General features: G+C 56.0%; 4 protein-coding genes and 3 non-coding genes across 11 annotated transcripts; 4 read left to right on the top strand and 3 right to left on the bottom strand.

The window, feature by feature from the left end:
• Positions 1 to 639: 639 nt before the first annotated feature.
• RNF151 (ring finger protein 151) lies at positions 640 to 4738 on the bottom strand. Of its 5 annotated transcripts, XM_033429157.2 has the most exons (5): positions 4464 to 4738; positions 3877 to 4187; positions 2366 to 2511; positions 1941 to 2037; positions 640 to 1169 (listed from the first exon to the last, which is right to left on the bottom strand). In XM_033429157.2, the coding sequence occupies exons 3-5, from the start codon at positions 2422 to 2424 to the stop codon at positions 717 to 719; spliced, it is 609 nt and encodes a 202-aa protein (XP_033285048.1). In that variant the 5' UTR covers positions 2425 to 2511; positions 3877 to 4187; positions 4464 to 4738; the 3' UTR covers positions 640 to 716. The 5 variants fall into 5 exon arrangements, with proteins under 5 accessions (XP_033285048.1, XP_033285049.1, XP_033285050.1 ...); XM_033429158.2 differs by lacking the exon at positions 4464 to 4738 and having other exon boundaries at positions 3805 to 4457; XM_033429159.2 differs by lacking the exon at positions 4464 to 4738 and having other exon boundaries at positions 3926 to 4457.
• On the bottom strand, positions 4270 to 4396 carry LOC117201557 (small nucleolar RNA ACA64). Its single transcript, XR_004483621.1, has one exon. It is a non-coding gene; the product is annotated as a small nucleolar RNA ACA64 (small nucleolar RNA).
• A 138-nt stretch (positions 4739 to 4876) lies between the features above and the next one.
• Positions 4877 to 6706, top strand: RPS2 (ribosomal protein S2). Its single transcript, XM_004270316.4, has 7 exons — positions 4877 to 5085; positions 5174 to 5263; positions 5405 to 5512; positions 5769 to 5942; positions 6023 to 6182; positions 6402 to 6493; positions 6590 to 6706. Exons 1-7 carry the CDS (start codon positions 4900 to 4902, stop codon positions 6668 to 6670), a joined length of 891 nt encoding a protein of 296 aa, XP_004270364.1. The 5' UTR covers positions 4877 to 4899; the 3' UTR covers positions 6671 to 6706.
• LOC117201549 (small nucleolar RNA SNORA64/SNORA10 family) lies at positions 5566 to 5699 on the top strand. The gene has a single exon (XR_004483613.1). It is a non-coding gene; the product is annotated as a small nucleolar RNA SNORA64/SNORA10 family (small nucleolar RNA).
• LOC117201550 (small nucleolar RNA SNORA64/SNORA10 family) lies at positions 6209 to 6335 on the top strand. The gene has a single exon (XR_004483614.1). It is a non-coding gene; the product is annotated as a small nucleolar RNA SNORA64/SNORA10 family (small nucleolar RNA).
• A 257-nt stretch (positions 6707 to 6963) lies between the features above and the next one.
• On the bottom strand, positions 6964 to 9716 carry NDUFB10 (NADH:ubiquinone oxidoreductase subunit B10). The gene is made up of 4 exons (XM_004270318.3): positions 9420 to 9716; positions 7919 to 8057; positions 7390 to 7529; positions 6964 to 7126 (listed from the first exon to the last, which is right to left on the bottom strand). The coding sequence occupies exons 1-4, from the start codon at positions 9565 to 9567 to the stop codon at positions 7023 to 7025; spliced, it is 531 nt and encodes a 176-aa protein (XP_004270366.1). The 5' UTR covers positions 9568 to 9716; the 3' UTR covers positions 6964 to 7022.
• Positions 9717 to 10592: 876 nt separating this feature from the next.
• Positions 10593 to 10947, top strand: LOC101277342 (small EDRK-rich factor 2-like). Its single transcript, XM_049699399.1, is given in 2 exon segments — positions 10593 to 10830; positions 10913 to 10947. Coding segments are annotated over 2 exon segments (273 nt in total).
• The last annotated feature ends 26 nt before the right edge of the window (positions 10948 to 10973 follow it).

Below are 10973 nucleotides of genomic sequence, written 5' to 3'. Positions count from 1 at the left end.
GATCCCACATGCTGCAGACCAACTAAAGTTAAACCCCTGCGCCTCAACTACTGAGCCTGCGCTCTAGAGCCCGCAAGCCACAACTACGGAAACCTGTGCGTCTAGAGCCTGTGCTCTCCAACAAGAGAAGCCACTGCAATGAGGCGCCCACTTACCGCAAGAAGAGTAGACCCGGCTCGCCGCAGCAAAAGGCCGTGCGCATCTTTATTTATAAATAAATAAATGTATTAAAAAAAAGCAAAAAAGGTATTCGTAGGAAATGTTTACCAAAGTAATCCCAAGACTCCTGCCCCCTTGGCATTCTGGGATTTGGGGCAAGAGTGGTCAGGTGTGGTGAGTTAGCAGATACAGCCTGTGAACCGGGCGCTGCCTTAGGGCTTCCGGTATAGTATGAGAAATAACGCAGGTAAATTAATAAGTCGGGTGATTTCAGAGTCGTTCAAATATTGATTGAGCACATTCCACGTGTAAAGCAGTGTTCTAGGCACTTGGGAGACACCACAGAAGCCGGTGAGCCAGTGTGAAGAACTAGTGGGAAAGACCTTGGAAAGGTTCAGGTAAACAGGCCAAGATGTCCCTTTCAGATGAGGTGAGTAATGCCTGGAGGGGAAGGCGTGAGGCCAGCAAGCACAGCGGTGGTGAGGCGGCCAGGCCGGGGCTCTGCGTTTATTTACTCTCCTATTTACAAGGTAGCTTGGCCCTGGGCCCCCCACATCTCAGCCCCAGTGCTGCCTTCTGGGGGGGGCCTCAGCCTCCTCTTGCGGGGCGCCCAAGAGCAGGGCGTCATCTTCCTCCAGTAACTCTCCGAGCTGGGCCAGCTGCCGGCGGATGTGGTTGGCAGACCGGTACACCTTGCGCATGCGCCGTAGCAGGCACAGCACCAGCGTCCGGCTGCGCTCCTGGCGCTGGCACCAGGCCTTGCGCAGCTCACGGTAGCAGTTGTGGCTTGCGCGTTCGGCCGGGCCCAGGGTGGCCCCGCAGCCCAGGGGGCAGCGCTGATGGGCACCATGCTGGCAATTCTGCCGGTGCTCAGCCAGGTTCCCACGAGGCACCCGCGACGTGCACCCCTCATTGGGACAGGCCATCGGCTCGAAAGGGCATGAGTCCTGGTGCCCCTTCCGATGGGCCAGGGGGCACGTCACCAGGCAGCCAGCTTCGGCGTTCTTGCACTGGGGGTGGAGGAGAGCATCGTGTGAGCCAAACCAGGTGAGGCACTGCCAGCCATGAGCCGGCTGCCCCCCATAGAATCCCCCATCCATGGCATTCCACTGAGCAGGAACCACTGAACTGGGAGCCTCCCAAGCTCTTATGTACCACTGGCTTGGTGGAGAGAGGGAAACAGTGGAGCAAATGCTTGGAGGTGGGAAAAATCTAAATCTCTGAGAGGAGGGGGACAGGACCTGAGGTTTAGAGAACAGGGAGTTACATGGTTGGGTTGGTCGGGTGGATTGTTTGTATGCCAGGTTTTTTTTTTTTTTTTTTTTGGTTCCACTGTGTGGCTTGTGGGATCTTAGTTCCCTGACCAGGGATTGAACCTGAGCCATGGCAGTGAAAGCACTGAATCCTAACCACTAGACCATGAGGGAACTGCCCAGTCAGGTTTTTAAAAAAAAAATCTAAATTTCCCCATCTATAAAACTATGGGGCTGGAGAGTAATGGGCAGCACAACAGACACTCCATTCTCTATAATCCCCATTTTACAGCTGGGGCTCCTGGGGCTCAGAAAGGTTAGGTAACATGCCCAAAGTCACATAGCAAGTAAGTGGTAGAGAAGTGACTCAAATTCAGCCAAGTCTGATGACCTCAAGGAGGGCAGTCTGTTGGTGTAGAAACCCTCAGTTCTGAGGATGGGATTCTTTTCAACCTCTCTCCTGGCTCTGCTCCCCACCCCTACAGGGGTGAGGAGGGTAGGGTGGTGGGAGTGGGTGTTTTGAGCTACCTTGACTTCCAGGCGGCCAATGAGCTTCCGGAGTTTATTCACATGGACCATCTTTTTCTGTTTCACCTCTTTCCTGCAGCACGGACAGGTCTTCTGCCTAGGAGACATGAGTGGGGGTGATTATTGGGAGTGGGAGGAGAGCAAGTGGCAGCAACATGCCTCCCCTGGTGGTCCCTCCTTCTCTTTAGCTGGAAGAGACATAAGAGGGCATTATAGGGAGCTCTCAGCTCTGAGGCTGGGGCTAAGGGTTGCAGATACCATAGGGTGACCAGACTCACATAAATTAGTGTCCCAGGAGATTTGGCAGCTGAACTTTATGGCCGTCATGACCCAGTGCTTGGCTGACCTTCCTCTCTGTTCTGGGCCCCAGGAATGGCTCCCAGCCCCACCCCTGCCCTCCCAGCCTTTTGGGTGCCCAGTAGCACCTGGCTAGCCACGGGAGGATGCACCTCTTGCAGAAGATGTGGCTGCATGGCAACCTCATCGGCCTCTTGAGAACTCCATGGCAGACAGAGCACAGGAAGTTGCAGTCGGGAGGGCTGGTGAAGAGGTTGAGATCATACCCGCCACTCTGCAAAGGCCAGGACAGCATTAGGGCCTGGCTGGGACCAGGATCTGGCTCCCCACTCCACATGCCCAGAGAAGGACCCCAGGAAGCTTTGGGTGGGAGGTGGGCCACATGAGAGCCCCAAGTGGAGGGCTGGGTTAGCACCCACTATGAGGCGACAGTGGGGAGGGTCAAGACGCCCCATGACTACCAACCTCCAGCTGTAGAAGCTGGCCTTGGCCTGGAGTTAACACCTGCCCAGAGGGACTTCCCTGATGGCGCAGTGAATAAGAATCTGTGCTCCCAATGTAGGGGGCCCGGGTTCGATCCCTGGTCAGGGAACTAGATCTCACATGCATACTGCAACTAAGAGTTCTCAAGCCTCAACTAAGAAGCCCGTGAGCTGCAACTAAGACCCAGTGCAACCAAATAAATAAATACTATTTTTTAAAAAAAAAGACTTGGCCAGAGCCCTCTGAAAGGTTTCCGTGTCCTATTTGGGAGCTTGTACCCCACTGTGCACATCATCTTAGTGAGGAATGGGGTCCAGCTCTGGACAGGTCTAAATGCTCACCATGATCTCTGGATGGCAGCTCCACTGACCGCTGGGGCTCAGGAGCCTCCATTTCATAGCAGGAGCAGGCCGACATCACAGTGGCATTGTCCAGCTCAGGCCAATCACAGCCCTGGCCCAGGGCACCACCTGGCTCTTGCTCCCCTCTCAAGAGTCACAGGGCACCCCAGAGCCGGGATAGGTCTCTGGAGCCCCTGCCTTGCCTCTGCCTTGGGGGTGGCTGACAGCCATCTTCAAATAGCACTAAGGCTGGAACCAAGCTTCCAGGGGCTATTTCCTCAAAGCTGAGGCTCCAGCAGGAGCGCAGGGACTGTTCCCCTCTCCTTCCTCAAATAGGCTGCCCAGGTGGCCAGATCCCCAAGAGCTCAGGGGGCTTTAGACATTGACTCATCATCAGGTCTCTTAGGATCAGAGACCTATGGAGCTAGCTCCAGGGTACAAACCAGGAGTGAGGACCAGATTTCCGTGGTACTGCAGCAGGAGCCTAGCATGTGGGAGAGCCTCCCAGAGCAGGTAGGCTGACCACCTGGGTAGGCCTATGAGGAAAGGTGTGGGGAAACCAATTTCCATGTGTGAGGCACAGAACAGAGAACTGCAGTTTCAATACCACTGAGTGTTGAGCTCATCAAATCCTAAAGACCCTAACCCTTTCCTGAGAGCAATAGGGAGCCACTGCAAGCCTCTGAGCTGCAAGTCTTACACTCCCACCCTTGTTAGTGTTTTGCTGATCCAGCCTGACTCACCTCAAGCTCAAGGTACTTTACATGCTGATGTAGACGATACGGGGTATGGGTAGAAATAATATGGTTTCAAACCTGGCTCTGCCGCTTTTAGAGGGTGGGATCTTAGAAATCACTTGCCAACCTTCAAGACCGGGTTCTACCCCTGCGTGGCATCCAAAGCAGAGTTGAGCTGGCCAGGAAGGTGTCCCACAAAGGTCTCCCTCCACAGCACACCTCGGTTCCCACGTCAGCAGATGCGTTTTCCAGGATGGTAGTCGGGGGTTCAAGAACACCCACACACGGATGAATCAGATCAACAGCTTTATTGAAAAACGAAAGCAGAGCCCCCCCTTCCCCCCCCGGTCATGGCGGCGTCGGCCTCAGGCTCTGAGCATCCAGGCATCCTAAGGGTAGAAGACGAGATCAGGGATCAGGTACCAGAGTCCGGAACATGAGAGCAGCCGCAACCGGGCCCGGAGCGGCGGCGCGTGTCGGGGCCTGGGTTTCACCTCCCCACACGGAAGAGCGGGCGGTGAGCTGAGGCCCCCGGTGGCTCTGGGCGCCGAGTCTCACCTGCGGCCACGGCCAAAGCCGCGGGTGATTTTCAGCCAACGCCGATCTCCCAACCACCCCACAGCGCCGCAAAGTGCCAGGCAGAAGTACTTAATGAACAGACCTACCTGCAGCCGGAGAAGACGAGGTAGAAGCCGAGCTGTCCCTTATAGCAGCGTCCCAGTCGCGCAGATTCCGGGGCCGCGGACACGCAGGCACTCGCCGAGCTCGGCGGGGGCGGGGCCCCTCGGAGCCAATCACAGGCCGTTTTATAGGCCCTTGGCGCAAGAGCGATTGGGGTGGGGCAGCCGAGATCTCGCGGCGCTTGGCGCTATATAAAGACTCCTTTGGGAGAAGCTTCCTTCTTTTTTTCCGTAAAAACACGTGAGTATTCACGTTAGTAGCTGCGGCCGATGGGCCTGGGCGGTGGGAATCCGCCGCCATCGGGCGGGGTCCGGGCTGGTGCGCCCACGCTGTGGGGCTGAAGCCCGGCCTGGGCGTCCGAGGTGTCCGTAGATGCCAGGGCCTCACTGACCGGCTGGTTCTTGTTACTCTTTTTAGCAAATGGCGGATGACGCCGGTGCTGCGGGAGGCCCCGGAGGCCCCGGAGGCCCCGGGGGCCCTGGCATGGGAAGCCGTGGTGGCTTCCGCGGAGGCTTCGGCAGCGGCGTCCGGGGCCGGGGCCGGGGTCGCGGTCGGGGCCGGGGCCGAGGCCGCGGAGCTCGCGGAGGCAAGGCCGAGGACAAGGAGGTAGGTCTGCGCTATGCGCGTGAGGCGGGCACTTGGACGGCACCGGGAAGGCGGTCCTGGGCACCTGCTGCGCCTTTTCTTCTTCCAGTGGCTCCCCGTCACCAAGCTGGGCCGCTTGGTTAAGGACATGAAGATCAAGTCCTTGGAGGAGATCTATCTCTTTTCTTTGCCTATCAAGGTAAACATAGGTTCTCTTTTTCTTGGGTGGGGCCTTGGCCTGGCTGGGGTCGAGGGAGGTTTGTCACTGGTTGGACATTGAGGGGTCCTAGGCTCCACCTTTGGTTTTATTAAAGTTTTGTCACAAATTTTTTTCTTGTAGGAATCTGAGATCATTGACTTTTTCTTGGGGGCATCTCTCAAGGACGAGGTTTTGAAGATCATGCCTGTGCAAAAGCAGACCCGTGCTGGCCAGCGGACCAGGTTCAAGGTACCCCAGCAATCTTATTTTCCTAGGCTGTTTCTATCAAAGGCTTTTGTGAGACTCTCTCAGCTCTGCATGGTTGCACTTGTGTTCATGCGTGTGACTTTCGTAATGGGGAGAGAGAGAAAGGATCTCCTCAGGATCTCAGATAGGTCTCCTGGTGGCCAGTCTTTCCTTGAGGGGCACAACAGACCCTGTGCGGTGGGTGGCTACTGACGTTATGAAGGGCAGTGGACCACCAGCCACGTCAGTCTCTTTGCAGGCGTTTGTCGCCATCGGGGATTACAACGGACATGTTGGTTTGGGCGTGAAGTGCTCTAAGGAGGTAGCCACTGCCATCCGTGGGGCCATCATTCTGGCCAAGCTCTCCATCGTCCCCGTGCGACGAGGCTACTGGGGGAACAAGATCGGCAAGCCCCATACCGTCCCTTGCAAGGTAGGCTGGATGGTGGTGCGTGGCAGGGCCTGCAGTGGTGCAGACTCTCCAGCCCATCTCCTGACTCTACTCCTTCCCAGGTGACTGGCCGCTGTGGCTCTGTGCTGGTGCGCCTCATCCCTGCCCCCAGGGGCACTGGCATCGTCTCAGCCCCTGTGCCCAAGAAGCTACTGATGATGGCTGGAATTGACGACTGCTACACCTCTGCCAGGGGCTGCACTGCCACGCTGGGCAACTTCGGTAGGTGGCCCACATGTAGACTCTGGGTTCTCTCAGCTCTGCTCAGTCACATTCTTTGTGTGGTTGGTGTATTTTGAGAGAGAGAGGAAGGCTCTCCTAATGCACGACAGATTGGCCCACAGTGGCCTCTCTGTTCCTAGGAGTGCGACAGCTTCTTGCTGTAACTGGGGGTTCATCTCAGGTCAGTTCACTAATCCTCTGCTATTTTCCCTTTTTCAGCCAAGGCCACTTTTGATGCCATTTCCAAGACCTACAGTTATCTCACTCCTGATCTCTGGAAAGAGACGGTGTTCACCAAGTCTCCGTATCAGGTACTTCCTGCCGCGCCACCCTGTTAGGCATAGGCCGGGCAAAGCAAAGGGTAGCAGTCTGTTTGGTTACAACTAAAGCCTCTTTTGTTTTTCTAGGAATTCACTGACCATCTTGTAAAGACCCACACCAGAGTTTCTGTGCAGAGGACCCAGGCTCCAGCTGTAGCCACCACATAGTTTTCTATAAGAAAAATAAAGTGAATGAAGCTAGTTTATAGTTGTCTCTTGTTTTTTTTGGGGGGGGGGGCCGTACCATGAAGCTTGTGGGATCTTAGTTTCCCGACCAGGGGTTGAACCTGGGCCCCCAGCAGTGAAAGTGCAGAGTTCCTAACCACTGGACCATCAGGGAACTCCCTATTCTCAAGTTTAGTGGTGGCTGAATTTGAAAGGGAAACGGGGCCAGTAAGATGAGAAATCTGAATAAGGTTTATCAATGTGTCAAGGTTGGGAGCTAAAGATGACACCACAGGGATTCCATTACTCTTTATTTTAGCAACAGCGACAGACACATGAGGTGGCTCGAGTTGCCTCAGGCAGCAGCAGTCTCTTTGGTGGCTTTTCTCTCTGCCAGCATCCTCTGCTTCTGTTTTGCCAGGCACTTCCTGGCAGAATAATGGGCCCCCAGGTCATGATCTGGGAAAGAGATGGGGAGGGGAGTCATAGGCCATGATGGGAATTTGTGGTCTTTTCTCCATGCAGGGAGGGCTTGGGCAGCTAAGACAAGTTATTGAGCAGATAAGGGATGAGGTGAGGTGGTTTTCTTTTACAACCACCAGAGATTGGGCTAATTAGCAAAACGTCTAGTACCCAGCTCTGTAGAGACTGGAAGGAGGACTGGGAAGTGGGGTGGCAGAAGCAGGAGTAGCTGGGGGCAGGCTGGGGTGGAGCTGACTCACAGCGGTCCTGGTAGGCCTTGGCCACCTGGGTGAACTGCTCCAGCTCCTTGGTACAGTTCTGCCTGTAGCTCTCACCTTCCCTCTGCTGACAGGCCTTTAGCCTTTCCTGGATAATGTTGACGATTTCCTGATCAACTTTGCTGAAAGGAAAATGAGAAAGGTGATGAACAACAGGGGTCCCCAACCCCCAGGGCCGTGGACCGCTACCGAAGCTTCATCTGCCACTCCCCATGGCTCGCATTACTGCCTGAACCGTCCCCCCACCGCCACCCCGTGGAAAAACTCTTCCATGAAACTGGTCCCTGGTGCCAAAAAGGTTGGGGACCGCTGGTCTTAAGGTCTATAAGGATTCCCTGTACTCAGGGAAAGTAAAATGAAGGCAGGGCCTGGGAGCCCTGTGGTCTGGCCCCTCCACCCCTAGATCTGGGTTGGCCACCATCTCATGGCATCCGGAGGGAATATGCTCATTGCACAGGGCTCTCAGTAGTATTCACTGACTAAGAGCAGAAGCCCAAGGGGGAGGACTTACTAGTCTCTTCTCCATTGCATTTCTGCTTCAAACATGCACAATATGTCCTTTTCCTCGCACTCAGTGATGTCCGGCACGCGGCGGAACTCACGGTGGTAGTAGTAATACCTGTTCTTGGCATGCTGCCGCTCTATAAACTCTGCAAAGAGAAAACCCCAGGTGCAAAGAGAAAACCCCAGGTCCAAAGGCCTTATTGGTTTGGAGAAGCCACAGTTTGAAAGGGCTCTTAGCTTTGTATTTCTCATAAGCCGTGGAAGAGGCAGGTTTCCCAAATGTTCCCAGCTTTTACAAAGACTGGCAATTGGACTCCCAAAGAAGAGGTGTGGGCTGGCACACAGTCCTGGAAAGGACTGGGCTACAAATGGCAATGTCTACGGTTTATGGAGAGTTTCTTGTAAGGCAGGAACCACCCTGTGTTGCATAATACATTAACTCACTTTGTCCCCACGATAACCCTATGCGGGGCAGGTCCTTTTCATTTACAGAGAGGAGACCCAGGCTCTGAGAGATGGCAGGATTCAGAGCCTGTTCTCTGCAAGCCCACACCCTGCTACAGTCCCTCCTGCCGGCCCAGCTCCCCCAGAGCACGGGGATTCCACTGTGGAGGCAAACAGGCCCCAACAGGGAGCCACCAGCAGGGATTCCAGTCCCAGTTCTGCTACTGCTGACCTTCTGGCCTCAACTTCCCCATGGGTAAATGAACAAGTTGGACCTAGTGAGATCTCATCCATCCAGACGTATAAAACACTTTCTAAAAAACTGCTATACAAAAGAGGGAGCAGATCCACTACTTGTTTTTTCCAGACCTTGGGGCGGGGTGGGGTGGGGTGAGGGTGGTTCCTCCCCCCACAAAGAGCCACCAGAGCATACTATGCACCCCAAACGTTCTGTTGTTGAATGAATGGATTGATTAATTAGGCGATTGATGAATCGCCTGGCACTAGTGACTAAGGGCATTATGCTCTGCCTGCTGCACCACCAAGATGGCTGAACCACAAACTGGACAACGATGGTTTAAAACGTTCACCTAGTTTGGACCAGAGATGGCGGAATTTGGGCAGCTCTCAAGCGTGGGCACACACGGAGGGCAAGTTACAGCACACGTAGGTGGAAGGGGCCTCGGCCATCAATGACCACCCGGGCCATTTTGCAGGCATGCAAAGGGTTGGGAGAACCCCTGTACCTCAACAGCCCTCTGTGACCGCCTGCTGTGCAAAACGCAGGATGCAAAGCGTTTAGGGAGAGTGGGATCTAACAAGCCTCAGGACGCAGATGACTTCGATCAGCAAACAGCCCCTAACATTTGAGCGCGGCCGGAGACCAGGGGTCCGTGGACGGCGGCAGGGGCCATACAGCAGTGAAGGCTCTTGGTGTGTGTGTGGCGGGGTCGTCCCAAGAGGTGAGGCCTGGGGTGCAGTGGGGATCCAGGCTGAGTGACGGGTGCGGGGGGCCCGGGAGCGGTGGGGGGCCCCGGGGCGCAAGGCCCGGCTGGGGCTCGTACCTCTCGCGAGGGTCACTGGCCGATCCACGAGGAGGTCGAAAGCCTTCGTAAAATAGGTGATAGGGTTGGTCAGAGTGGTCTGCGGCGAGGGCGCCGGCGTGCGGCGCGGGGGCTCGGGGTACACGTTGTTGTCCCAGCTGTCCGGCATGGCAGCGACGCGCGGCGGGCTCGACTCTCGGACGCGCTCCCGCGGCCTCCGCCTCGGTCCCGCGGCCTAGTTCGCCCGCACAGAGGACAACTGGAGAGCGGCCGCGCCTGAGCAGGACAACGACGGCGCCCGCGAGGCACCATGGGACTTGTAGTTCACCCCGCCTGCCCAAGTGTGGCCTCGGGAGATGCTTCGCAGTGCGAGCGCCCTCGCATGGGACCGCCGCGCCATTGCACTCGCGACGAGCGCCTACTGTGTGCTGGGCGCTGGTATCAGCGGTGAAGGAAACAGATCCCTATTTACATTCTAAGGGGAGACAGACACAGGAGTAAGGAAACCATTCAGTTCGGAGGGCGTGTAGGCACGTGCCAAGTGCAGCAGGGAGCAGAATGATGAACACAGCTGGGCTCTTCTGGAGAACTCAGGCCGGTAGAGCAAATAACAAAGTCAACAGATAACACAAACTGCCAAAAGCTGTACCCTTCCAGGAAGCCTTCTTGGATTGTCCATTCCCTACATCCCTCTCTGAGCTCCATTGTGTCTGCCAGGGCCCCTCATGGACTGGCTGATGCCACTGAGCTTGGAGAGGGGGCTGCCTGGGACAGCACAGGAGGTAGGGTTTCCCCTCTCCACCCTCACCCCTCCCCACCCCACGACTAGGGAGAAGTGGCTCCTACCCTGCGCACAGGGCACTCTGTTTTGGTTCTGAGGGTTCCATCCTGGCCCTGAGCACTGTTGTGCCCTTGAGGCAGCTCCACTGACCAGGGCCCTACTGGCCACCCTCTGTGATCTCCATACCTGGCACACCCTCTGGCTAGCACCAGGGAGGATGGGTGCTGGTCACTTCCTGCCCAGAGGCTGGGGTCAGTCATTAACTCTATGGACGCACAGAATCCAGAATCATAGTAACCTTAAATCTTCAAATCATGAACTCTTAGAAACTGTCACACTCAACTAATCATAACATTGGCCTGCAATGTCGGGCTGAACGAGGGGACCCAATGGAGGTGGGCCGGAGTCATCGCATGACCCGCAGTAACCAGCACGAGCTCGCCCACCAGAGGAATATGAGAAAGCAGAGTATAGTACTCAGTTAAGGGAAAGCACCCAGATGATGGCTTTCTGCTGCCACCCAGCAGCAGACGGACTCAGAGATCACGCAGCAGAAGCAGAAAAAGGCAAATGAGAGAGAGGGACCCAAGCAGCTTTGTGGCTCCATGTCCGACCCTCTGGCCCTTGGCCTGTGTGGCTGGAGCCCCCACTGTGTGCTCCCAGGCCCAGCACCGAGGGTGTTCCCTTTGGCCCTGAGTCTGCAACATGTCACTCCTGTGCTTCCTTCCTTCAGGGAGCCCCTCTCCCCCAGGGCCATTTCTGGGCTGAGGGGTTTACCCCTTCCCAGTGATTTT

Source organism: Orcinus orca, chromosome 16 (assembly GCF_937001465.1).
Source record: "Orcinus orca chromosome 16, mOrcOrc1.1, whole genome shotgun sequence".
NCBI classification, from domain to species: Eukaryota; Metazoa; Chordata; class Mammalia; order Artiodactyla; family Delphinidae; genus Orcinus; species Orcinus orca.
This window is presented reverse-complemented; position numbering and strand designations above follow the sequence as displayed.